The sequence below is a fragment of the Phalaenopsis equestris genome, unplaced genomic scaffold (assembly GCF_001263595.1).
Source record: "Phalaenopsis equestris unplaced genomic scaffold, ASM126359v1 Scaffold000174, whole genome shotgun sequence".
Lineage (NCBI taxonomy): Eukaryota > Viridiplantae > Streptophyta > Magnoliopsida > Asparagales > Orchidaceae > Phalaenopsis > Phalaenopsis equestris.
Window position 1 is genome coordinate 1,677,801 of NW_018164616.1, and position 27,182 is coordinate 1,704,982.

The following is a 27,182-nucleotide window of genomic DNA, read 5'->3' on the forward strand; positions in this document are numbered from 1 at the left end:
TATTATTTAACTTCCTTAATGATAATTAATGATTTTGCTAATGATTCTTTTAGTAAGATCATCTTCCTACCGATCTTATACTTGGACTCTGATACTAGTATTGTCACAACCTGGTCTAAGAACTTGGAATATCAACATAGAAACGGACAGTCGAATGGAAAAAATACTATAAATAAATCATTCAAAATATAAAAGATTCCTTCTATAAACAAACTTAAATTTAAAAAATGCATTTAGATCTCGTGGAAATATAAAAAGTAAATTGTTGTGCATATCTCCTTGGGCTCCTCGACGTCTATGAACATAATCTCTAAAATCCATCTACTCTAAATAAGATTTCATTGAAAATTTTAGCAACTAGAGGCATGAGATAATCAACTTAACGAGTAAAATATCTCCAAATTATAAAATGCATATTTTATGACATTTTATAAAGTAAAATAATAAATTTAGAGTTTTATAAAAAGCTATAGACAAAACAGTGAAAGGAGAAAATAAATAAGATAATATTATCATTTGTTTCATATAAAATATTTGTCAATGAGAGTCACCGTCTGTAGGTATACTAAAAATACAACTTACATAACATTTTTCAAAATCCATTAAAAAAGTAAGCAATCAATTTCATTTATATTTTCTTTTTACAAGCACGGATACATTGTTCCCTAGCTAGTACCATATGGGGTAACTCCATTTCACACACAAGACAATGAGAGCGACGGTGAGCCAAGCTGAGAGTGCGTGAGTGAGAGAGCCAGTCGAAGTGAGGAAAAGAGGGACCGAGCTGTGTTTCCTTCGATTGTGCAAGCAAGACAGCAAGCTAGAGTAGGAAGAAAAAAGAAATGGCGCGGAAAAGGGAGAGGAGACTGGACGTGCAGGTGACCTAACTTGAAAAGGAAGATAGGGGAGAAGCCAGACTTGCATAGCTTTCCGAACTTGAGAAAAGCTCAAGCAAGTCATGTGTACTCCAAGCACAAAAAAAGGGCAAAGCAGCGAGGAACTTCAGAAGTTTTATAGCCTTATGTAAGAAATTTGAAGCCCGAAATTTGGTTTCTAATTATTTCCTTCTTACTCTACCAGAAAAAATTATTGCTAGATAAATTGGATTGAAATCAAGAAAAATTTAACATTTAATTCCTGAAATTGTAGCTGAAATTATTTTAGAATTTGATAAGGGGGCTAAAATAGAAATTTAAGAGCAAATTCGCAGCTAAGAATCTTTGTACAATGGTAAATGTTTATTCTGTAAGTGCTAATTTGATTAGGTGAAAATTTAAGTAAACTTTAAGAACCTTAGGTTTATTTATAAGCTCAAGCATAAAAAAGGAAATTTTAGGAGCTTTAACAAAAAATTGAAAGTTAAATTGATTATTTATTATTATTATTATTATTATATGTATTACTATCAACGAATGAAATAACTTCACATTAAGAGGTGTTGTTAAAGTACTTAATTGGGAACTTAAGAGGAGAAAAAGTAATTTAAATGTCCATCTATATATATATATATATATATTCTATAAATATATATGAATTTATCAGTCAAAACAACAGATATGATATTGAGGTTGAAATTGATAGGCAAGAAAATGAGTAAAAAAATTCTAAATAATTCAAAATTAAAAGAAAATAAAAGTTAATTAAATGCAATTTATTACTATTAGGTGCACCAAAGAAAGGGCAACCGATTCTACTGAGCGGGTGGGTGAACATATTTCTATTTTATAATAATTATTTTTATTTATAAAATCATTTGCAAATATTTTTACTGTTTTTAGTATTTTCTTTTAAAATATAAATGTTATATTTTTCCATTAAAATTAGTTAAAGCAAATATTAAATAAATAAATAGATATAATGTGGGTGAGCATATGCATACTTAAAGGTGGAGTCACCCTTATATGGTCCAAACTAGGGAAACAACATATCCATGCACATAAAAAAGAAATGAAAATGAAAATGATTGTCTAATTTCTTGGCAGGTATTGAAAAAGGTTATGAAATGTGTATTTTTAAAACTCATGTAGACAAAGAATTTCACTGATGGAGTTTTATATGAAAAAAATAAAAAATAACAATAAAAATATCTTATTTATTTTCTCGTTTTACTAATTTGTTTATGATTTTTTATAAAATTGTAAATTTACTACTTTATAAAATATCACAAAAATGTGAATTATTATAATATAAAGACATTTTACCTAGTAGATTAATTCATATCTCCAATTGTAAACTTTTTTTTAAGGAAAACTTCTTTCGCGTAGATGGATCCTAAAGATTATGTTGTCATATAGAATGACTCTTCTATATTTTGGAGGACTTCAATTTATGTAAAAAAAAAGATTATTAAAGAAAATGTTTCTCCTTGGTAATTCAAACTTCCAGCTGGGGTTGTGACATTAGGGTTTTGCTCCTAGTTTCTCATACTGGTCATTAGGTAACTATTAATGATGTAAAATCATTAATATTTAAGATTTCTTGCCTAAACAGTAGAAAGAAATCAAATAATGTTTTTTATCATAATTCAGTTTAAAAAAATAAATCTAAATTCATAAAAAAAAACACCAATAGATTTTTAAGGAGCTATATAGCAGAATTAGTAGCCAATTCAAGATACCTAAAAGGTCTAGACCCATCAAAGTTGAAATTGGCTTCAAGCAAGCAATTCTTAGAAGGAAGATTTACATACATACCACTCAATTCCCATGTATTTACATATCTAACACCTAAACTTTACTTTTTTCATACATATAAAAACATAGGAATTGGGTGGCAAGTATGTAAATACCCCTGCTTAGAAATGTTTATAACAGTCAAATAAAAAGCAGGAAACCTCACCATGTATCAGTATAAAAAGGTTTTAATTGAAAGAAATCCCTCTCAAAGGCATCCTGGTCTTCAGTCTTGACACTCAAAACAACAGCATGTTCATATATCTCCCCTGAAAAATTCAGTAAAAAACAAGAATAAGTTATGGATATTACCATCGACTGATTAACAAAGGAACGCTGAAATTGGATAGGATGTACAAAATTCTACCAAACATTTGCTTTTCGATAAATATATTTGTTATGAGCGCATAAGAATAAGTATGCTGCTAGCAGTTTAATAATCCAGTATTCCAATAATTCCATGAAAAATTGTCATGAAAATGATAAACATAACCAAATGTATGTTTTTGTAAGAAAAAGTAGCTATTGTTCCACCAAAATATTCCTTATTCCAAATGTCAATCATAGATTGTTGTTCTATCAAATGAAGGTGAACACTAAGATTCAATTGCAGAAATTAACAAAAAATCAACAGTGACGACCAGATAGGTAAGTAGTTATTTAAATCATTTGCCCAAAAACCAATGGATTAATTTTTTCTACTATTTTATGATATAGTCAACAAAGGCAAGGCCATTAAAGAAACTTTTGGAAATAAAACAAACAAAGTGCTTGGATTGGACATGTCAAAAAATTAAAGATTTTATACATTAACGAATAAATGAAAAAGTTTCTGGATAACAGCAAACCTCATGGAGAAAGAGATCACAAGAAATGGAAAAAAAAAAACTTATGTGGGATCAGAGGGAGGATAGTTTCTTTAATAGTTGAAAATCCCTGAAGAGAACGGCTACTCCAATGACAATAAGTCGTTTGAGAACTTGGATTTGTTACTTGTAACGTAAAGTTCTTAATAGATTCTGATGTAGAAATTGCTCCACCAACTGGCATTGCAATAAAGGCACTGTTTGAAAGCTTAAAAAAGAGCAGATAGTAGACTGGCTCGTGGAGCAATACCGGTTGATTTAAATGAGGCTGTGCTAAGCAGCATCAAAATTAAATTCAATGACTTCACATCATGGGTCGCCGTGGTCGTTATTGTTGTTGACTTAACATCATGAAAGATCATCTTTTTCGGGCTAAAAGCTTGTTGTTGTTGTTTTTGACTTCACATAATGAAAAATCATCCTTTTTGGTTACTTATTCAATTCTTAATAAAGTATAATTAATCCAGGCAGGCCAGTAACTTCAAAAATGAAAAAGATATAGTTGTTCACTAACATGAAAGGTAAGCAAATAAAAGGCTCTAGCCCTCCGTAATATTGGATAGGAAAAGAGAAGCAATATGAAAGTGATATGCGCCGGAACCAAAAATCAGCAAGCAACAACGACGAAACGGCAATAGATAGATGGAAAAACTCAAATGAGAGCTGCTCTTATAAAAAAACAAATGAAAATAAGTAAAATACGATGATGATATACTTTTCGAGAGGTAGATCGTCTCTCCCACAACCCTAGACGTCGTGAGGAACACCACAAAAAGAAAAGAGCACAGCAGCCAACAAAAACGTGCATAAAAAGGAACAAACCCTAACTTCTCCCCTTAATAGAATCCTCCCACAACATTTCCAACTTTCCCTCCAAACATTTTTAACTTCTCCTCGAGTATGGGATTAAGGCCCTCATGGACCCCACCTGCTCCATGCCTTCTTCTACAGCAGCAAGTGGCCACCTCGCCCCTTCTCACAAAAAGGACCAACCCGCCTGTCGTTGTGGCAGGTCGGTTGGGTGGCATTTTACCAGTCCAGGGGGGACCGGTCTTGTTACGGGCGTTAACAATACTCCCCTCCCAGAGAAGTGTCATTTCCTCAAGTTGGAAGGATGGAAACTGCTTGTAGATCACCTTGTAAGGCTTCCACATTGCTTCATAGTCTGTCCTTTACACTCCTTTGCTCCCCCTACTCCTCGGCGCCCTCCTTCGATTTCTTGAGGCTCCAGAATCACCTCCAAGTCCTTTGTCAGCGTCGGAGGTAGTGTAGACGAGGGTGTATGATCTTCAATCGCACGTCTCAGCTGTGATACATGGAAAACCGGGTGTAGAGCGGAGGATGGTGGTAACCTCAAACGGTAAGCTAGCGTACCGATGTGTGTCATAACCTCACAAGGTCCAAAGTATCGTGATGAAAGTTTCTCGTTTTTCCTCATGGCCAATGTCTTCTATCGGTAGGGCCTCAGTTTCAAGTATACCATGTCCTCTGATTCAAATTGCACCTCTCTCATGTGCTCATTTGCTTTCCTTTTGAGCTCTCAGTAAATGTTCCTTGAGCTTTGCTAGTATCATGTTCCTTTCTCTAAATATTGATCGACACTGGATACCGCTATGGCGTTATGCTCGTAATGTATCAAGTGAAGTGGATCTCGCCCATACAATGTCTTAAAAGGTGTGGTCTGTGTTGCGGTATGGTATAAAGTGTTATATCAATATTCGGCCCACGCAATTTACTTGGTCAATAGCTTCGGTGTATCGGATACAAAATAATGTAGGTATGTCTCCACACTCAGTTAACCACCTCCATATGTCCATCGGTCTGGGTATGATGCGGGTGCTTCTTTTAAGGACTATCCCTTGCAACCTGAATAGCTCCTTCCAAAAGTGGCTGAGGAACACCTTGTCTCTATCTGATACAATCGATTCTGGCATTTCGTGCAAAAGGACCGCTTCTCGGATAAACACTATCGCGAATGAGACCGCAGTGTAGGGATGTCGTTAAGGGAATAAAATGTGCATACTTACTCGGACGATCCACGACCACCATGATCATTGTGAACCTTCTGACCATGGCAACCCCTCGATAAAATTCATCGTCACTTCTTCCCAAACCTTCCCTCGTAATGCTAACGATTTTAGTAACCCTTCCGGTGTCGTGGTCAAGTACTTGTGCCGCTAACACACATCGCATTTTGCCACAATGTCATTCACGTATCTGCACATCCCCACCCAATAATGACTGGAGGTCTTTTGCACCCCCGAGTATCCCCCGATCGCACTGCCATGAAAATCCTGTAACAATCTGGGAATATATTTTGATGCCTTGGGTAGCACGAATTCCCCATGGTGGAGCAGCTACTGCATCCTTAATACATATCCTCGATGAATATTCGAATCATGTAGTAGCTCGACCCTTATCTTCCTTAGCTCCTCATCATGTTCGCTCTCCTGTCTCAAAGCTTCCCACTCTAGGACCAAGGGTACTGATAGGGCCATTAGTTGGGGTTCCTCCACCTTTCTCGAGAGTGCATCGGTTGTCCTGTTCTCCAATCTTGGACGATACTGAATTTCGAAGCCATATCTCAGTAGCTTGGATAGCCATCTCAGTCACCATCAGGTGCTCTAGAAGATACATTAGATTCCTCTAATTTGTATTGACCAAAAAATATCATCCCAACAGATAGAGCCGTCACTTCTGAATGGCCAAGGCAATCATCAACAATTCCCGTTCATATACTGACTTTAGCCTCCCTCTGGCCGTAAGAACCTATCTGAAGTAGGCAATCGACCGTTGGTCCTACATGAGCACTGCTCCGAACTCGTACCCTGACACATTTGTTTCCACCACAAATGATTTACAGAAATCTAGAAGTGCTAGTGTTGGGATACTGGTCATGATTTTCTTCAGATGTTCAAATGTCTGTGTTGTTGCTTCCCTCCATTTAAAACAGTCTTTCTTTAATTATTTTGTCAGTGATCATGCCATCGTGCAATATCCTCTCACGAACTTTTGGTAGTAACCAGTCAGACCAAAGAATCCTCAACTCCTTCAAACTCCTTGGTAAGGGTTAAGCCACCATAGTCTATATCTTGGATTGATCCACTGTTGACCTCATTTTGCTCACCACATGTCCTAGGTACTCCACCTATAACTGTGCAAAGGAAGATTTCTTCAAGTTGTCATACAACTAGTGCTCCATCAACGTCTCCAAGACTATCCTTAGGTGCCCCACATGCTCAGTCTTTGTACGACGATATATCAGAATGTCATTAAAGAAGATCAAAATAAATTTTCGGAGATAAAGTTGAAAAAACCTATTCATAAGGGGACTGAAATGTCGTCGGAGCGTTGGAGTCCAAACGGCATCACTAAGAACTCATAATGTCATTGTTGTGTCATGAACGTTGTCTTGTACACATTCGTTAGATTCATCATGATCTGGTGGTATCCCAATTTAAGATCAATTTTTGAAAAAATAACTCTCATAAAGTTCATCCAGTAACTCATCAATCATAGGAATAGGAAACTTGCCCAACACTGTCTCCTTGTTCAAAGCCCAGTAGTCCACGCAGAATCTACAACGTCCATCTTCTTTCTTCACCAACAAAACTGGACTGAACTGGAGAAACGGCTCACACTAGGCCTGATAATCCCAACCTCGAGCATCTCTCGAATCAACTTCTCTATCTCATCCTTCTGAATCTAGGGTAATTGTATGGCCTGACAATGATGGGGGAAACACCACCCTTTAATTTAATAGCGTGCTCGTGCTCCCTCGAGAGAGGTAACCTGCTTGGTTTTTGGAATATATCAGTAAACTTGTTGGACTCCTTCAAGAAACTCTGCCTACTATGAATCTTGAATCTCTTCAATGCTCTGCAACTCCATCAAGTAGCCCAGTCCTACTCCTCGAATCGGCTTAACCATGGATTTGAGCAACACAACAATTTTTCATAAACTAACATCTCCTCTCAACAACACCTTCCTACCCTCCACTTGGAACTCCATCGTCAGGGACTTCCAATCCACCTTCGTCACCCCAAGAATTCGCAGTCACTTCATCCCCAAAATTACATTTGTACCCAAATCTAGAGGAAGGAAGTCCCCCATCACCCGTAGGTCATGCAGTGTCAAAACCAACCCCTTCCAAGTTCCCCTACTTTTATTCAACTTCCCTGTCCTTGACGTCGAAGCTCCTTGTAGTCACCAGCTCCAACCCTAGCCTCTTTACGACATAATTTGAGATAAAGTTATGTGTGGTTGCGCTATCTATCAACACCACAATCGGTTGTTCCCCAATCGACCCTCTCACATTCATGGTGTGATTCTGGGTAAATCCCACCACCGAATTGAGGGACACATCTGCCACATCCAAATACAAATGCTCCACAACCATCACGTCCTCCTCTAATTCCTCACTCTATGTATACTCCTGATCTAAAAGAATTTGAAGGGCGCGCTCCATGCAACGGTGGTATGGGGCATATTTCTCATCAAAGCGGAACATAATCTTTTTTCTCTTTTATCCTGAACTTATGCATCTGTGAGGCCCTTGAAATTAGCCCGGGGACGGGTCCCTATATTTTTCTCCTTCGACGTCTCTTTCTGAAATGACATCGTTGTCGGCCGTTATTTATTTTTTAAAAAAGAAATGAATGATTTTTGTAAAATATGAAAATAGTTTTGATGTAAATATGATTTTTGAAAGTAACATTTTAATTTAAAAATAGATGAGACCAGAGACCAAACCAAACGAGTCTCACATTTTGGATAGTTTGGGTGACTAAGCACGATACCACAAGTAATACACTTATCTCAAAGAATAAAAATATCACTTGTGGTAGGCTCAACTACCTAAACTAATGAATTTGTGACATCCGTTTAGTCTGCAAAATATTTTATATGAGTCCAACAAGTTCCACTACCTAATATAAGGATTAGATATGGTTTATTTTACCTGGATTCCAAGTTCCCTATAGAAACAAGCCCATATAGTTAATTACATCTTATTACATCTTAAATGATTAAATGATCGGGGTCACTTAAGAAGATTCTCGATTAAGATCAGTGGTTTTACTTTCTAGATTTCAAAGTTTAGGTTCCCAAAATTGGACACAGTAAAATCAAACGGGAGTGGCTCAAATAGAAACAGTTATTTTAAGGAATCCAAGGGAATGCAGAGTAGGTGATATCACTGATCCAGGGAAAAACCCTGGTGATTTCTCAACTATCCTATTGTTTGGCTTTATGTCTTTGAAATGATGTTAGTCAATATTTAATCCTGCAATTTTTTAAAATTTATGACTTACATTTGCACGATATCTGATCATGCAGATGGCCTAGAAAGACACGAGGATTTACACCATACCGCATGGTAACCTCGAAATCCTAAAAGTGTTAGGACTTATAATTGCACAACAGTGTTGTGCAAAAGCCTAAAGATAATATATGAGGGTTTACGCTACGCTAGACAAATCACCTCAAAATCCTATGGGTTGTTATTTAAACTAAAGAAAATGATTAGTGATATGAATTTGTTTTGATGTTGCAGATTCATCTTGAAGTGGTTCCTCCGTATGTCCTCGTCATGTTACCCACGGTGTTCGCTCCAAGCTCCCCTTCGTAGCACTTTCGAGTTTGATATTAGTTTAAAGGGGTACATGTGATCATTAGGTTTTCCTACACTAAGGTATAGTGTGTAACAGAATAATAAAGCATGCAGTATAAAAGAAAAGAACAGTAGAATGTGCAGTAAAGAAGAAGAACAGTATAACATGCTGTGAATTAAAATATTGTAAAAATATTGTAATGTAAATCAATATTGTAATGTAAATCAAACATGTATATCTAGGAGGTCTGCTGCTCCTTTAAGCAAGCTAGTATTTACTACATAAATAAAAGAAACATTTTCTGAAAAACTCGAGAAAATCGATAAATGACACACGACAGAAAACTCGGGAAAAATCGACAAATGACTCACGACGGAAAAACTCAGGAAAAATCGACAAATGACAATTCCAAGAAAATTATCAAAATCTCGGGAAGATCCCGAAAAAAGGGACCACGAGTGTTTTCCCCAAAAATTCTAATAAAATATACGAAAAAAATCCGAAAAGAGGGGACCGCAAGCACTCGGGTCAGGGTTAGGTTCAAATATAATATATTTGTACTCGAGGGACGTTGAAAGCTATTATTGATCACCCGGATGTATAGAGTCCATCACTCAACTAGAAGAGTGTCCTTCTAAACCTAACTTAGGAGAGTACTCCTTAGCCCGGTACTGATAATTAACAAGTGGACAATCAAGTTGTAATATATTTAAAATTTATATTTTTAGCATGCATATGGGTTTCAGGCATACAAAATGAAATTATATCAATTTTGTAGTAAAATATTTTTTTATAAAAACATTGTATCTGTTCTTATCAATTTTTTTTTAATTACGATTGTCCACGAGTCGATTACGTCGTTGGGCGTAGAACCGTCAACCACCTAAGAAGGTAAGGGTCCCCCGCTAGTCTTGTGTCGGTGAATGATACTATCATCCTACAATTTATCAGGTCTCAGGATTGGATTCTGATGTCGTAGGATGGAATAGCATTCTACTCTACCACCGTCGTGTCTTTACGTGTCTTTATCATCATCGCCCTAAGCCCCAAAAACAAAACCGACCTACTTGCGACCTTGCTTGATGGTTTCATATATAGCAAAAGACCATATATGGGCACTTATATGTCAGACATAAGCACCGAAAACAGAACCAAGAAGCAAGGAATAAAAAGAATCAAAATGGGGGTGAGAGTGAGAGGGTGAGAGAGAGGAGGAACTAATCCACCCAAAAGATCGAAAAAGTGAAGGGTGAATCAGCCCTCAAAACTTATGACAAAAAGACCTAAAAAAGAGGACTCAAGATCCTTCAATCAATCCAAGGAGGATATCATTTTCTCAAATTTCATAAATAGATCAACCCAAAAAGGGTATTCTTTCTAAATTTTGTTTCAAACAGGTCGAAACGGGCCCAAAACTAATGTGACAATTGTATCTACGGCTCCAACACCTATATGTACTTACACACTCCAGCCTAAACCGAAATGTGGCATTTATGTTATCCAAATTTTAATGTTGAATCTCCGAACATTTTTTTTAAATGACAATTTTATAAGCTTTTAAACCCTTCATGAATCTGTTTCATATTAACTTTATGATTTCCCAAAATAAAGCTATAAAAGCCTTTCATATTTCACAAAATAAAGGAGAATAATCCATAAGGGGGCCAACCTTCTAGCCTTCCAGAAAATCAGATCAAAATCAAAATCATTTAATTTCAACCTTCATTAAAAGAAACCTTTCATATCATATAAACATGAAATTATCCAGATAAAACCATATAAATGCTCATAATCAGGGGCAACAGAGAGGGACAGCCACCAGCCCAACTTATCTCACGAAGAGATCACAAGGTAAGGCTCACGAGTAGGGGCAGCAGGAGGAAGGCCACCACACATTTAAGCTCACGGGTAGGGCGAAGAAAGAGAAAGCCACCACATAATAAGCCCACGGGTAAGGGCGGCAAGAGGAAGACCACAATGGCAGTAAACACAAGGTAAGGCTCACGGTCAAGGCAGCAGGAAGGAGATCACCACCATTTAAGCTCATGGATAGGGACGGCAAAAGGAAGGTCGCCACAGCATTATTATTATGCCCTTTTGATACACATAAGAGAGTGAAAGGACAAGCTACCATAAACCATCCAGATCGAAGCCATTTTCATCAAGTAAGACATAGTAATGAATTGATCAGCTTATTTCAAACATCCCCTTATAGAAGTAGATATGAAATCATGAATTTTGGGATGACAAACTTGATTACCAATAAAAATCTCAGGAAAAATATTATATGAGGAGCTTCCAACCAAACCGAGTCCAATAGGGGGCAGACAAGGAACCGCAACAGGCACACCCGAGCCTAGCAAGAAGGGCAAGACAGGGAACCACAATAGGCACACCTGAGCCCAGCAAGGTGGGACAAGAAAAGAAAAGGAATAAAACATAGTTTCAGTCCAACTAAACCCAGTAAAAGAGAGAGTCAACAGATAAGCTTTGAACCAAACCAATTCCTTGTCTCAAATCCAACTAAACCCAATATAAAGGCTAAAGAAAAGAATGCAGTTTAAGCCAAAACCGCACCCACAAAATGGGAAAACAGATCAGCATTTCTAGTATGAGTTCAACTCAAAAGAGTTAAAACTGAAACCAGCACAGACAAAGAAGAAGCAGCTTCAACATGCAAAAGAAATATGCATTGGCTAATAAATTACAAGCCTTAAACAAGAAGAAGCCCATATTTGACCCCATGAAGTATGTCATACATCAAAACAATAATAATAGTACCAACTAGTTGGAATTTAAAGCCCATCATTCTAACTAACATTTCACCATAGTAGATTAAAAACAAAATTACACTATTGCACTTCGAGAATGCTTAGTTTAGAAAAAAGAAGCTTCATGAAATAAAAATTTCTAAAAATTTAAATAAATAAATAAATAAATTTCTGCAAGTTCAATATATAACCCCACTCATGCAGAGTTAGGGCCAATTTCATCACTTTTCAGCAAAACAAAATTTCTGATCCCCAAATAACAAATGAAAAACATTTTTTGGTTTCATATGCAACTAGAAAGGCACCAGGTAGAGATTGCACTTCCGGGCTTGTAAACTAACAATATAGATGTTTGAAAGAGTTCCATTCCTAAAAAAATAATGGGAAATGTGAATAAGGGGGTTTCCACCTTGAGAATAAATACAATGTCCTAACTTAAGAAAATCAATTGAAGCCGCTTGGGAATAGTTTACTGAGCAGGCAGGCAAAAATGTCCCATATCAATTCCAGAGGAATTTTCTTTGAAATTCTATTTTTTCTGTTTGACATCAGATGATGAAGTGACAGGGTTCTCTTAAATGAATAAAAGCTTAGAAAAAATATTAAGTGGATATGATTGCCCAGCAATTAGTCCAAAAATTACAAAAAAACACATAGGGTCTAAACCATAATATAATCATCATAGTTTTAACCCCGTTGCTTGCAAAAATACAAAAAGTGAAACTATGCCTCAAATAAAAAAAAAGGGATCCATCATCAGCAGCCACCATTGCATTTTACAACTATTTGGGACTTCATTGATCTTTATTCATCCTCTAGTTAGTGATTATGCGTTAATTTATTTTGCAATTTGTTTTGCACAGCATTTATCTAAGTTATCTTTAGTTTACCTTCTTCTCAATATTTTAACAGTATTAGCCCATCTTATACATTTTGTGTCCTTATTTGTACATGACCAAGCCATGTAACTCTATTTTTACTATTTTATTTTCAAAAAATGATACTCGCACAAACTTTCTAATACAGCCATTTTTTTAATTTATATTTGCTAATTTTACCACACATTTAATATTACATTCTCAATTTTTTTTTTACACTCAACCAACCTATCAATGACCTCTTTATTGCCAAATTATAGAACATTGCAAACTTAATTATATTTTTAAAAGATTTACCATATAGTCTCCAAGATATTATCTTTATCATATAATATTAGTGAGACAATTCTTTATTTTAACCACCTAGCCTTAGTATTAGACGTTACCTCATATCATTGATATGCACAAATGCATTTATATTATTAAATCCAAAATATTTAAAATATTACTTCTACCTAATTTTATCTTTTAGTATTATTGACTAATAATCAGTCATATCACAACAGCTAAAATTACACATGAAAACTAAATTTATTCTACAAATTAAAAACCATTTATCATCAAAATATATTATCCATTGTTCTAACCTTATAATTACTATAACCGTGTCTCACCAATTTGAAGTACCTTATCTAATAAAATCATACAATAAGAAATTTTACTATGAATATCATTTATAATAATCCCGTAAAAAATAAAAAACATACATACTTAATGTTGACCTAGGGGGAGCGGGAACGTGTAGGAGATTGCATGAAGTTTGGTGACCTGGTGCTGGAATGAAGGTGGGATGGCTGGACAGCCATGGTGTGTAACAGGAAAGCGACAGCAGGGTGCTGGAGTGGAGGCCGGATGGCTTGACAACTATAATATGCTGCAGGAAAGGGCGTGCCGTGATGGAGGCCGGAGGGCTGAACAACAATCATATGCTGCAGGAAGGGGCAGCAGGGTGCTGGAATGCCGGTTGGATGGCTGACAAACAAGGATATGCTGCAGGAATGGGACGACAAGGTACAGGGTTGCAGGTTGGAGAGGCTGGCGGCTAAGGGAAGTGGAGGAGAAAGGTGCAGGGAATGATGGGGGAACATACAACATCATCTTGAAGCAGGATACAAACCGAAGCACCATCCATCGTCGGATACAGCCCTAGCAAGGAAAGGAGAAGACTCCAAGGGAAATTCTGAAATAACAAGAAGCAAAAACTAGCCCTAACAAGCAAAACAACGCATATATAATAGCTAATAGATACAATAGGAAGGGAAGGTTTCCCCCTTTGAGCGGCAACCATAAAGAAAGGAGGAAGAAGTGGTAACAGGGAAATAGGGGAGGTGGGAAAAGGAGAGTAGAGGAAGGAGGAAGTGTGAGCGGCAAATCTCACGTGTAGACAGGTCACCAAACTTCATGCATTCTCCTACACGTTCCCATTCCGTCAGCCCACCTACCAACCTCCAAATCACCCTCTCTACCCAAAAAAAAATATCGCTGTCGCCCCTTTCCTGCAACATGTCCTTATTGTCCAGCCATACAACCTGCATTCCAGCACCCTGCTGCCCCTACCTGCAGTATATTATTGTTGTCCAGCCCTCCAGCCTCCATCACAGCACCCTGCTGGCCCTTTCCTGCAACATATTATAGTTTTCAAGCCATTCGGCCTCCACCCCAGCAGCCTGCCGCCCCTTTCCCACCTTCACCCCAGCACAAGGTCACCAAACTTCATGCATTCTACACATTCCCACTCTGCCAGCCCACCTACTGACCTCCAAATCACCCTCTCTACCCACTCCACAGCCTCCGGCCCTGACTCGCTCCCTTACCACTTCATTGACGCCATGACCGCCCTCATATCTTCTCTTCCTGTCCTAATCAGCGAGTCAAGTCGTTGTATTTTCCTTTCCAATTTGAGCCGAGTTGTAACAATATCAATAAAAGTTTGCTTTTCATTTCAGCTAATTTTCCTAACTAGATCCGGTATCAGGAAAATTGCTAAAATATCACCTATAACTCTCCAAATCATATTTAGAGCTAAATCATTACCTTCATACATATCATTCATATCTAACTCCATTACACATTTTTGGATGGATAAATCAATAATTCATCAATTTATTTTGTTCATTATGCCCTTACAGGAGGATTTTTTTACTTAATGCTCTCATTTTACAACTTTTTGAAGTAGCTTCTTCATCTTTACACAATATCGTTATTTATTAACTATGATCTTAGGATCATAACTTCTGATGCATCAAGATTTATCAAAGTCTCCATTATTTTAACTATTTTCTCTCTTTCCATTTCCTTAGCATCTTGCCTTTTAAATAAAACATAAACTAATAACTTTCGCCAAGTTGAAATGCAAGCTCGCTACCCTTTTTGTAAGATTATAATTCCTTAAAATCATTACAAATATCAATACTAATTAATTTTTTTATCACTCACTAAACTTGAATTTCATTTCTTTATATTTTTTTTGTATTTATTCACTCAACAACCAAATCTCCTTAATTATCAGCATGTATTTCTACGTGACCCTAAAAATTACAGAAGAAACCTTTTAATGAAATTACTGATCTTAGCCCACAATCAAGTAAAACAAAATACAAAATTTTAATTTGCTTCTATAAAATATATCTTGAATATTAATATTTCTCAAATTACAAGTTTCATCATAATATCCAAGGGAAATTATTCATTTTAATAGCTATATTTATAGCCTTAAGAGATACATCCATAATTGATACTCGATATTTTGTGCATCAAACTCTGTACAGTAGAATTTTTGCAAAAGAGTTTTTATTTCCTTCTAAATAAAAAGAAATTATTTGATTAAGTTGCTCCACTTTTAAAATTAACGAAAGGATTGTTTAGTTCAGTGTACTTAAAATGAAAATATTTTGAACAATCCTCTAATCCAACTTGATGATTATAACGACTAGCCATATTTATAAGGTTCATACCAATGATTAACTTAATATGATCCCCGTATCAATAAACCTTTTTACTAGATAATTTATATTTAAACTCTACATTTAATACTATCTAGAACCTTTTCTAATACAACTTCCTAAAGTACAATGACTTGTACCTTTCTATTGTCTAAAAATTTTTTTCACTTCTCATCTTACTTCTTTCAATCAAAAATATTGATCATTCTTCAATTCATCCTGACCAATTATTCTATTTTCTCCTCATTCAAAACAATAGGAGACATAGCTTCCAACATACTATTTTCCATTGCATAGAACATAGAATATTCATGAGATCTATTTCAACAAAAGTAGATTTAAATCATTAAAACACATAAGTGAGCTTAAACACTTCACTTATTCATATGTATTACTTGCTATCTGAAGTTCTTCAACAGAAGTAGGTGTCTGCTGAAATGTTGGTGGTAGGCTTGAATATCTTGTCAAGAGAACCTGCAAAAAAAGAACAATTTTACCATTACGATTTTAATACACTTTAAAAACACCTAGGAAATGCATAACACTAGCAGCTTCCTAAAGCATTAATTGAATAGATCGATGCCTTTTGCCAAGTGAAAAGCTAAACGTGTATGATCAATCTATATGAGGAAACCACATAACTAAGATAAAGGCATTTGTCCATTTTCAAACAATACCATAAGGTTATATAAGCATAACTTCTTAGTGTTTATTTTGCTATGACATTTGCATTATGTACTTATTTTATATTTTATACTGTATTATGATTATTCTATCATTAAGTTTGATAGCGCCTGGCTAGCACTATCCGCTTGCAACTTCTTAGAAATTTGATGGTAGTTTGTTAATACATTTTTCATAGCTTATTGCTTATTAATTCCACCATCTATAAGTACGGAAAATTACGAGTCATGTAAGACAATTCATGACATGAATAAAATTCTCATAATTGGAGAGGTGACTGAAGATTTGTCTTCATCTATTACAATATTTCAATTAGTGATTAGCTGTGAGACTTGAAACCTTTTGGGATAGATAATCTCATTCGTTAAACGTAAGGTTTTCTTATATTGTTATGTCACGACCCGGCCCGGGGCTTGAAATTAACCAAGACAGGAATGAACGGGCGTACGGTCGGACGGTGTGAATTAAATTTTCTATCTTAATCTACAATTTAGCATATGAAAAAGCCACTACAAATTAAATTAAAGTGTTGCAATTAAAATTAACTTGTTATTGATTGTCCTCGTCGGCTATAAACATTTTCTCATCTATCGCCCATCTTTTAATAATTTAATTAAACCTGAAAAGTTTTAAAATAACAGTGAGCTAAACGAGTCAGTGAATGCTCATACTCTTAAACTACAACAATACAAGACAAAAGAACAATATGCATACCGGTTAAGTTTCTTTATAAATCAGTATAAATATTTAACATGTTATTCAAAAGAGTCTATATCAATATCATTTCATATCTATACAATCGTTATAGGAGACATCGTCTAAAAATTGTATCACTTACGATACTTCCATATCAATATCATTTTTCATTTACGTGCACGACTTCATTAGTATTTCCTCATTAGTATCATTAAGGATTGTTTCATCATAACAAAGCATGCACATGCAAACATAGTATAAATCATTTCGTTACATTCTAAATATTATCCAATATTTTTATTTTATAGCATGCATGTGTGGTATAAAAGTATAACTATGCAAATAATTCACATTTATTTTTAGAAGAACAAATTGAATAATAAGCCAGAATAATCAAATTCTAGTTGTAGTAACAAGATAGCTTAATTAATATGAGTGATTTAGAAGAAATACAACATTATTACCTTAATATAGAAGTAAAGATACTCACATTGATAACGTTTAATTTGATAAAATTTTACCCCGATGTCAACTCTCCTAAAGTGGAAACCTAACATAAAGATGATATACAACTTAATTTATTTATTATTTTAAAGAAAGTATCAACTTTTTCTTATTATTTAAGTATTAAATTTCCATTATTTTATTATCCTTATTTTTCTATTCAATAAATATATTATTATTATTATTATTATTATTATTATTATTATTATTATTATTATTAAATTACTTTAATAAAACTTTCGCTTACCTCTCAAACCGCACGGGGGATCTCCCCTGAGATCGCCCTCCCTTTCTTCTTCACGCACGACGGTCCTTCCTCAACTTGTTTAGCTCAATTCTTCTCCGCGAAGCTCGACAAAGATGTGAGAACGTCTCAACGCAACACCCTCTTCCTCTCATCTGCTTGTCACCGAAACAACCTCCTCCTCCGCTTGACAAAGACGTTGCTTCTGCCCTAATTCTCACTTTGCCCTCGCCGCTTGGTTCCAAGCCGATCTGCGTCTTAAATAGGTGAATTTGCCTCTACAACTTCCTGACTTCTTCTCCCTTCCTCGTTCGGTTTCACGACTCCTCAATTGCTCTTCTTCTGTTTCATGTTCTTCTCGCTTCTCCCCCATTCCGTTCATTTGGCTCGACTCCTCCCATTCTCTTCTATGATTCTTCATTTCCCCTCCCCTATGTACAGAACCGTTACATGTTAATTGTCAAACAATTTTCATATTTTCCTGCTTTACCATACTTCATGGTTCCTTTATGGTTAAGTTGCATCATCTAAAACAATCTTGATAAAAAACATTAATGAATTTCCTACAAGACAATGATCAAAAAATTATAAAGAATAGCTAAGTGGCACCCCAAAAGGATTGATTTCAAGCCTTTGTTTCTTATGACGAAATGAATAGATTTGATAGTATCATTATTACAATCATCTTCATCATTAATTTATTTTGTCAAATTAATTGCAACTTCTTTTAAGTGTTTTATGACATTATAGGTTCTATCAATGTTATCTTTGATCTATCATATTTTTTCTTTCCAGCCTTCCAAGTTTAATTTTGTATAATTATTTATTGATAATCATAACCATCTTTGGGTGATAATCTTTTTATCATGTTTTGAGCTCTTAAACAACTTTTGGGTCATGAGCGCAAAACAAGAAGGCACAACTGAAATTCATTTGATTTAAAATGAAATTTATCTGCATAATAATTGTAAGACACTATTTTGTATAACACAATGACAATACAATTCATTACTTGATGCATGGCAACTTGTGTTTGTATAAAAAGTTTAAAAACTGAAATTCAACTACTTTAAACAATAAATTGACACTGAAATTCATTATTTCTTGCATGAAAAATAAATTGTCTTTATTTCAAATCAAAAAACTTTTACTTGTGCCTATATTTCTTGTGCTTCTTACAAAAAATAAAGCTAGTGCCATTGTTGCAATTTTCTTGCCGTGGCGATATATGACAAAACTACTTGAAGTTTATACATCATTACAATGTTCTAAGGAATGTTGTCCTCAACTTTTATCTAATATAATTATTGTTGACAGCATCATAGCTAATTTTATCACAAATTCATCTTATTATTCCCATTTGTATATATTAAAAAAAACATGGCTATTATTAACTTTCTATTGCTCAAATCCATAATACATAATTGATCGAGCTAACATGGCTATTACTTAATAACAAATAGACATACTAAGTTCTCATGATATTCTAATAGCAAATAAATGATTCTTAAAGTGTCCCTCCACTTTAAGTAATTAGATTGAATTTTAAAAACGATGCCACTATTTATATTCCATTCATTTGGACAACATATCCGAAAACTTGAACATAGCACATTGAAACCCTCCACTTTAAGTAATTAGATTGAATTTTAAAAATGATGCCACTATTTATATTCCATTCATTTGGGCAACATATCCGAAAACTTGAACATAATACATTGAAGTGCCGCTTGGCTTCCAAGTAATACCGATTAATTATTACCATGTTCATGTCCACTAACACTACATATCAAATAATCATTATTTTATGTCCACTAAAACTACATATCATGTTATCATTATTTATCCAATTAATATTAAGCCACTTATTTTCTTCAAACTTATTTGATTGTCCAGACTTTCCACTTCAAAAGAAGTCACTAAAACTTAAACCAAGGTATCTCAATTTAAATGTATCTTATACAAAATCCATATAAAAGATATTAACTTAAGACAAATTCTTCATGCAATCCTACTTTATTGGAAACTCTTTGATCACTCCACAATTACCAATGCTTGTAAACCCCAACCATTTGTTGAGTGGTTGATACGCTTTAGCACCAAAATCAGCGAACAAACGACAACGAAATCACAATAGATAGGTGGAAAAATACAAATAAGGGCTACTCTTACAACAATCAAAGGAAAAAACAAGCAAGATACAAAAATGATTTACTTTTGAGAGGTAGATCGGCTCTCCCACAGCCTAGACGTCGCTAGAAACATCACCCAAAGAAGAAAGACAACAGCCACAAAATAATGCATGAAAAAAACCAAAACCTCTGATCCTCCCCTTAATAGAATTCCCTCATAACATTTGAAAACTTTCCTTACAGACTTTCCCTTCCAACTCTCTCAATTCCTCCTCATTGAGTATGTGATTAGGGTCCTCGTGAACCCCACCTCCTCCCCTCTCTCCTGTTGCGAAAGAGGCCGCTTGGCTTCTTCAATTGAAGAGGATCGGCCTACCTGTTGAAAGAGCAGGTCAGCTGGGTGGTTTCGATCAGTCCCCTTCTACCTGTTACGAGCATAACAATGCTCCCCTCCCAAAGACGTACCTTGTCCTCAATGTGGAAGGATAGAAATTGCTTATTTATCACCTCGTACGACTCTCATATTGTCTCATAATCTGGTAGTCATTTTCTCTTAACTAATAGCTCCTTTGCTCCACCTACTCCTCGACGTACGCCTTCGATCTCTATCGGCCCCATAATTACTTCCAAGTCCTCCTTCAGTGTCGATGGTTGTGTAGACGAGGGTGTATGATCTTCAATCGCATGTCACAATTGTGATGCATGGAAAACCGGGTGTAATGCGAACGATGGTGATAATTTCAAACGGTTAACTACTGCCCTGATGTGTGTCATCACATTGTAAGGTCGAAAGCATTGCAGTGACAGTTTCTCGCTTCTCCTGCTGGCCAAAGTCATCTGTCGGTAGGGCCTCAGTTTCAAGTAGATCGAGTAGATCATGTCTTCTGCTTCAAATTGCACATCTCTCCTGTATCTATTTGTCTTCCTCTTCATGATTTCTTGAGTTCTCAGTAAATGTTCGTTGAGCTCTGCCAGTATCATGTTTCTCTCCTCCAAGAACTGATCAACGATGGATAATGGTGTGGTACTATGCCCATAATGTATCAACGGAGGTGAATCGATCCTCCAAGAACTGATCAACGATGGATAATGGTGTGTTACTATGCCCATAATGTATCAACGGAGGTGAATCGCGTTCATACAATACCATGAGAGGGGTTGTTTGTGCTGCAATGTAGTACGAATTATTATACCAATATTTGATCCATGCAATCCACTTAGCAAATAGCTTCGGTGTATCAGATACAAAACAACGCAGATATATCTCCACACTCCTGTTGACCACCTCCGTCTGTCCATCGACCTAGGAATGATATGCGGTACTCTTTTAAGGATTGTCCCTTGCAACCTGAATAACTCCTTCCATAAGTGGTTGAGAAACACCTTGTCTCTATCCGATACAATTGATTTTGGCACCCCGTGCAAACGGACCACTTCCCACGTGAACACTGTCGCGACTGAAACCACATTATAGGGATGTCGTAAGGGAATGAAATGTGTGTACTTAAGCGATCCACAAACACCATAATCACTGTGAAGCCTTCTGACTGTGGCACTTCCTCAATAAAATCCCTGCTCGGTTCTTCTCAAACATTCTCCGGCAATGCTAATGGTTGTAATAACCCATTGGTATCGCGGTCAAGTACTTGTGTCGCTAGCACGCATCACATTTTGCTACCATGTCTTCCACGTCTCTGCGCATCCCCACCCAATAAGCTCTGCTTCCAAAAGACTGTAAGTGTTTTGCACCCCTTAATGTCTACCGATCATGCTATCGTGAAACTTTTAATGATATGGGAATATACTCTGATGACTTGTGTAGCACGAATCGCCCCTGATGAAGCGGCTGCCATCCCCCATAATTCAGCCCTTATTTTCCTCAGTTCCTCATATATTTCGCTCTTCTGTCTCAAGGCCTCCCAATCTAGGACCAAGGGTACCGATAGAGCCGTCAATCAGGGTCCCTCCACATTTCTCGATGGTGCGTCAACTGCCTTGCTCTCCAATCCTGGTCGATACTAAATATTGAAATCATACCCCAGTTACTTGGATAGCCCTCTCTAATGCTCCTCAATCACCATCTGTTGCTCCAGAAGATACTTTAAACTCTTCTGATCTGTCCTGAACAATAAATGCCATCTCAACAAGTAGAGCCACCACTTTTGAATAGTCAAGACAATTGTCATCAATTCTCGCTCATATACTAAATTTAGCCTCACTCTAGTTGTAAGGACCTCGCTGAAGTAAGCAATCAGAAATTGATCATGCATGAACGCTGCTCCCAATCCGTATCCTGAAGCATTTGCCTCCACCACGAATGGTTTATTGAAATCTGTAAATGCTAACACCTTCCTTTAATGTAATAGCGTGCTCGTGCTTCCTCTGAGGTTGTAACTCACTTGCCTGTTGGACAACATCAGTAAACTGCTGTAGGAGTTGTTGGACACCTTCCGGAAACTTTGTCAACTCTGAATCTCAAACCTCCTGAATGCTCTACAACTCCATCAAGTAACCCAGTCCTATTCCACGAATTGATTTGACCAAGGTTTTGAGCGATACCATGGTTTTGCATGAGCAAGCATCTACTCTCAGCACCACCTTTCTATTCTCCACTTGGAACTCCATCGTTAAGGACTTCCAATCCACCTTTATCTCTCTCAATATTCGCAATCATTTCATCCCCAAAATCACATCTATCCTGCCCAAATCTAAAGAAAGTCTTTCACCACCTGTAGGTCATGTAGTGTCAGAATCAACCCTTTGCAGAATCCTCGACTTTTCTCCACCTTCCGTCCCAATCATGACACCAAAGCTCCCTGCGGTCACTAGCTTCAACCCTAGGTTATCCACAACCTGATTTGAGATAAGTTATGGTGGCCCCACTATCCCTCAACACCACAAGCGGTTGTGCTCCGATCCATCCCCTCACCTTCATGATGTGATTCAGGATAAACTTCATCACCGAATTGAGAGGCACCTTCGCCACATCCAAATACAGATGCTCATTCGTTGCTTCCTCTTTTGATTCCTCACTCTTTGTATCCACCTCCTAAACTAAAAGAACCTGAAGGGCGCGCTCCTTGCAACAGTGTTTGGGGCGTATTTCTCGTCACAACAGTAAAACTATTTTTTGGATTTTTTATCCTGCAATTTTGCATCTGTGAGGAGCTTGAAATTACCCCCGGTCGGGATCATTTACTCTTCTCCTTCGGCATCGCTTTCTGAAAATGACACCGTCTGGGTTCTCGGTGTCGTAGCAGTCACGGTGCTCTTGTAGAATCCCCTGGTGTTGTCGCCTTTGTCGATCTTCTTCATATGTTTCTTAAGCTCTAACATCTGGGCAAGCTCCGTTTCGCTCAATCCACGATGTCTTAAGGGTCGGATGGTTGCTCTTATGTTGGCTTTAAGCCTTTCAAGAAGTTCCTTTTCAGTCAGAAATCCCCCTCAATATCCCCTCCTGAGTCAAAGCATAGAATTGCTCATGTAGGCCTGATAAGAGCTCAAAATTCTCTCGGTATTCCATATATATCCCCTCCTGAGTCAGACATAAAATTACTCGTGTAGGTCTCCTTCTCGAATGGCTCGAACATGCTTCAACATGCCTTAAACTCCTCCCATGAGTGTATCGGATACCTTGCCTCCATCCACTGGAACCACGCTAAAGCCCTCCCCTTCAAGCATAATCCCGCTGTCATGAGCTTCTCTTCCTCGGTCAACCGGTGATTGCAAAATACCGTTCCAGCTGATACACACATCCATATGCATCCTCTCATTCAAAGATCGGCATCTACAATTTTCTGGCCCTTGCATTTCTACCCCAACTTCCTCTCCCTTCAGAATTTCCCCCCATGTATCTAGGGTGAAACTCCCTCCTGCCGTCATAAGCATATCCCACTCCTGATTCTCTTCTTCCTCCATCGTACTCTTCCATGCCCCTTCCACCATCCCTTCTCCAATTTTGGGGCCCATCCTCCTCCTTCGACAGTCTCCATTGCCCCTCTTCTCGAAGTCCTAAGGGGATGCTCTTATAGATAGATGATGCATTCTTCGTTGTCTTCTCGCTCAATCTCCTTCCCCTTTTACCTGGCCAGGAAATCCTTGATCAAAGCTTGATTAGGGTTTGCAACTGGAACGATGGCACGGCCTTGGATTAAATCTCCATGAGCATTTTCAAAATCTCTTGCATTTCTCCTATGTCTTCAAATCCATCATTCATTCAACTTTCACTAAAAGAAAATTTGTCCTCCATGGTAGCAAACATTTCTTCCATTCCGGATTGAATTTGCTCCACCTCTCCTTCTAGCATATCAACTTTTTTTGTCGTCATCCCACCAAGATTTAGGCTCTGATATCAATTTGATATGCTTTGGCACCAAAATCACCGAACAAACCACAACGAAATCACAATAAATGGGTGGAAAAACACAAATAAGAGCTGCACTTACAACAATCAAAGGAAAAAACAAGCAAGATACAAATATGATCTACTTTCGAGAGGTAGATCTACTCTCTCACACCTTAGATGTCGCTAGGAACAGCACCAAAAGAAGAAAAACATAGCATCCAAAAAATAATTCACGTCCTCCACCCCTTAATAGAATCCCCTCATAATATTCGAAAACTTTCCTTACAAACTTTCCCTCCCAACTCTCTCAATTCCTCCTCCTTAAGTATGTGATTTGTGATTAGGGCCCTAGTGGACCACACCTGCTCCCCTCTCTCTTCTGCTGCAGCAAGAGGCTGCTCGGCCTCTTCAATTGACAAGGACCAGCTCACCTGTTGAGAGAGTTGGCCCTGCTGCTTGTTACGGACGTAACAGTGGAATTGCCTTGGATCCCTAATGTAAATGTCTAAAGTTCAAATTCTTCCCAAAATAATAATAATAATAACTACTTAATCTCAAGTGCAATGAATCTTCTAATCTATTTCATAGAAATCAAATAGAAAGCATACTTAATGTGATGTTAGAGCCATAAATACATGATCTATAAAAGATAATTCATGTCCTCTTCCCTAACCAAAGGCCTCAATCACAAAAATTCAAATCTAAACAGCAAATGGATGGTTCTTCAAGAGATTGAGCCTGCTGGATACACTTCCAAGATCAAATCACCAAAGGTAAAGCCTGAAAAAAAGATTCATGTTTCGACTTACCAAGCATTCAAGCCCCAACAGCACTGAAAAACTGAGCAGTTTCATTCATTTGTGCCAGATAGATCCGTTTATGAAGCCAATATATTAATAGTCATCCCCAAAAACAACCTTTTTCTCCCATATATATATGTATATACAAATCACCGACCAAAATCAAAAACATGGAGAACCCCAAGGCAGATAAAAAAAACGGCGCCCGCCAATGATTTCAACAGAGACTACAAAGTTAAAACGCAGAAAGAATAGTACCTTCAGTTGGGAGAGGAGATTGTTGCAAGTTACGAAATCGTTCCTCAACAAAGCAGCTTTGAATCGGGCAAAGATCTGTGTTACTTCAACCAGCTGCGGATCCATAGCTTCCGCTTGCCCCCCTTCTCTTCGTGCACGTATACCCTGATCAAGATCCCGAATCGCAGTTTCATTCACACCAAAACGCTAATGTCAAGGTAGGGAAAGCGTAGTTTGTAGTAAAGCTCCATAGATATGCAAGACAATGAACTGCTCTGTCTCGATGTTTTTCGCCCAATTCATGTGAAGAGGAAAGAGCTAATGTCTAGAATTGGGGTTGACTAGCAAATTCACATGCATATAACACAATTATTACATATTTACATTTATGACACTCATATCTCTAGCACCACAAAAAAATATCATTATAACTAATTTTATAGAAATGAAATGCACATTTTCATTAATGAGATTTCAATAACAAATGTTATAAAAGTAAATAACAAATTTTTGGTGTTAGATATATGAATATATAGTAAAGATGGGTATGTATGTAAATTTTTATAAATATTAATATGATTTAGATGATATAATAATCATCTAATAACCATATTTTCATTAATTTTACATATAATGTTTTAAATCATGATGTTTTGCCTTTGAATCTTTTGAGTATTATTCAAATTTAAATTTTAAAAGCATTAGATGTCAATTATTTTTTCTATTTGTTTAACATTTTTTTTTTTGTAGTCATTTGATTAAAATCAAAATGCAATTGCTTGATTAGTCATACAACTATATGATTCATCAAGTATTAGATTGGTTTACTAGTTTTGGTTTCCGCCATTGATTCCATCCAATTTTGATTTGTTTTATGTGAAAGTAGTTTTATAGTTGAACTTAATCGGAGAAATAAACGGTTCACATTTTAACTACTCAAGTTAGCTGATCTGTCGGGTTTTTTATAAATAGGGTCTTATTAATTATTAGATTCATTATATTGGAAAATGATTTAGCTTTTAGAGGATTTACATGTATATTGCATAATTCTTATATATTTACATATCTAGTATTTGAATTTTGATATTTACTTATATAATATTTTTGTGTCAGTCACATCAAATCATACGCAGCAAAAGAAGTATTTCACTTTAGAGAAATTAATATTAATAGTGTTCTCTTATTGGTTTTGGGACTGAGTATCACGCTATGACTCTTATTGTATAACTTTTATTATGTTCCTACCATTCAATAACAATTTCTTAGTTTTACACCCAAGTGTTATGCTCACATGCTCTCCATATAAAATTTCCTAAAGTTTATGAATAATAATGCTAAATGACGTAAATTTAATTTTTCATCCCTCTTTTTACTAGTTGTCATTATAGTTTATATGCATACAATGAACTAAATAAGGGAGGAGAGATCTCACCCATTGTAGTTGCGAAAAATTTATAGGCTCCAAAAGTTGTAATCTTGAATGTATTGACCCAATTAATTTTGATTCTGTCAAATCAACTACAGAGCATATATAAAGACAAACAACATGTTTGTTGACACTTCGAAAATAAATTCCTATGTAATAATTTAATTGCTTCTAGTTGTGCTTTGCAAATTCATTTCTCATCCAACGTATTTTACTTGTATTGCTTTGTTAATATATGAAATCCAAAAGAGTTATTTATCATTTATTATCTTTCTTTATACATCCAAAAGAGCAAAAAAAGAAAGAAATTTATGTAAAATGTGTGCTTTGATAAAAAATATTAGCATAAATAAAAATTAAAATGTACTTAGTT

General features: G+C 36.3%; 1 protein-coding gene across 2 annotated transcripts in view; it reads right to left on the minus strand.

Annotated features, from left to right (window-relative positions):
• The window catches only part of LOC110022144 (26S proteasome non-ATPase regulatory subunit 8 homolog A-like), a 29,822-nt gene extending 4,119 nt beyond the window's left edge, over positions 1–25,703 (minus strand). For both annotated transcript variants that reach the window (XM_020720952.1, XM_020720951.1), the window contains exons 1-3: positions 25,405–25,703; positions 16,137–16,215; positions 2,839–2,941 (exon numbers count right to left, since the gene is read on the minus strand). In XM_020720952.1, the coding sequence (XP_020576611.1) occupies positions 2,839–2,941; positions 16,137–16,215; positions 25,405–25,509 (287 nt within the window). In that variant the 5' untranslated portion in view covers positions 25,510–25,703. The remainder of the gene's footprint in view (positions 1–2,838; positions 2,942–16,136; positions 16,216–25,404) is intronic.
• Positions 25,704–27,182: the final 1,479 nt, after the last annotated feature.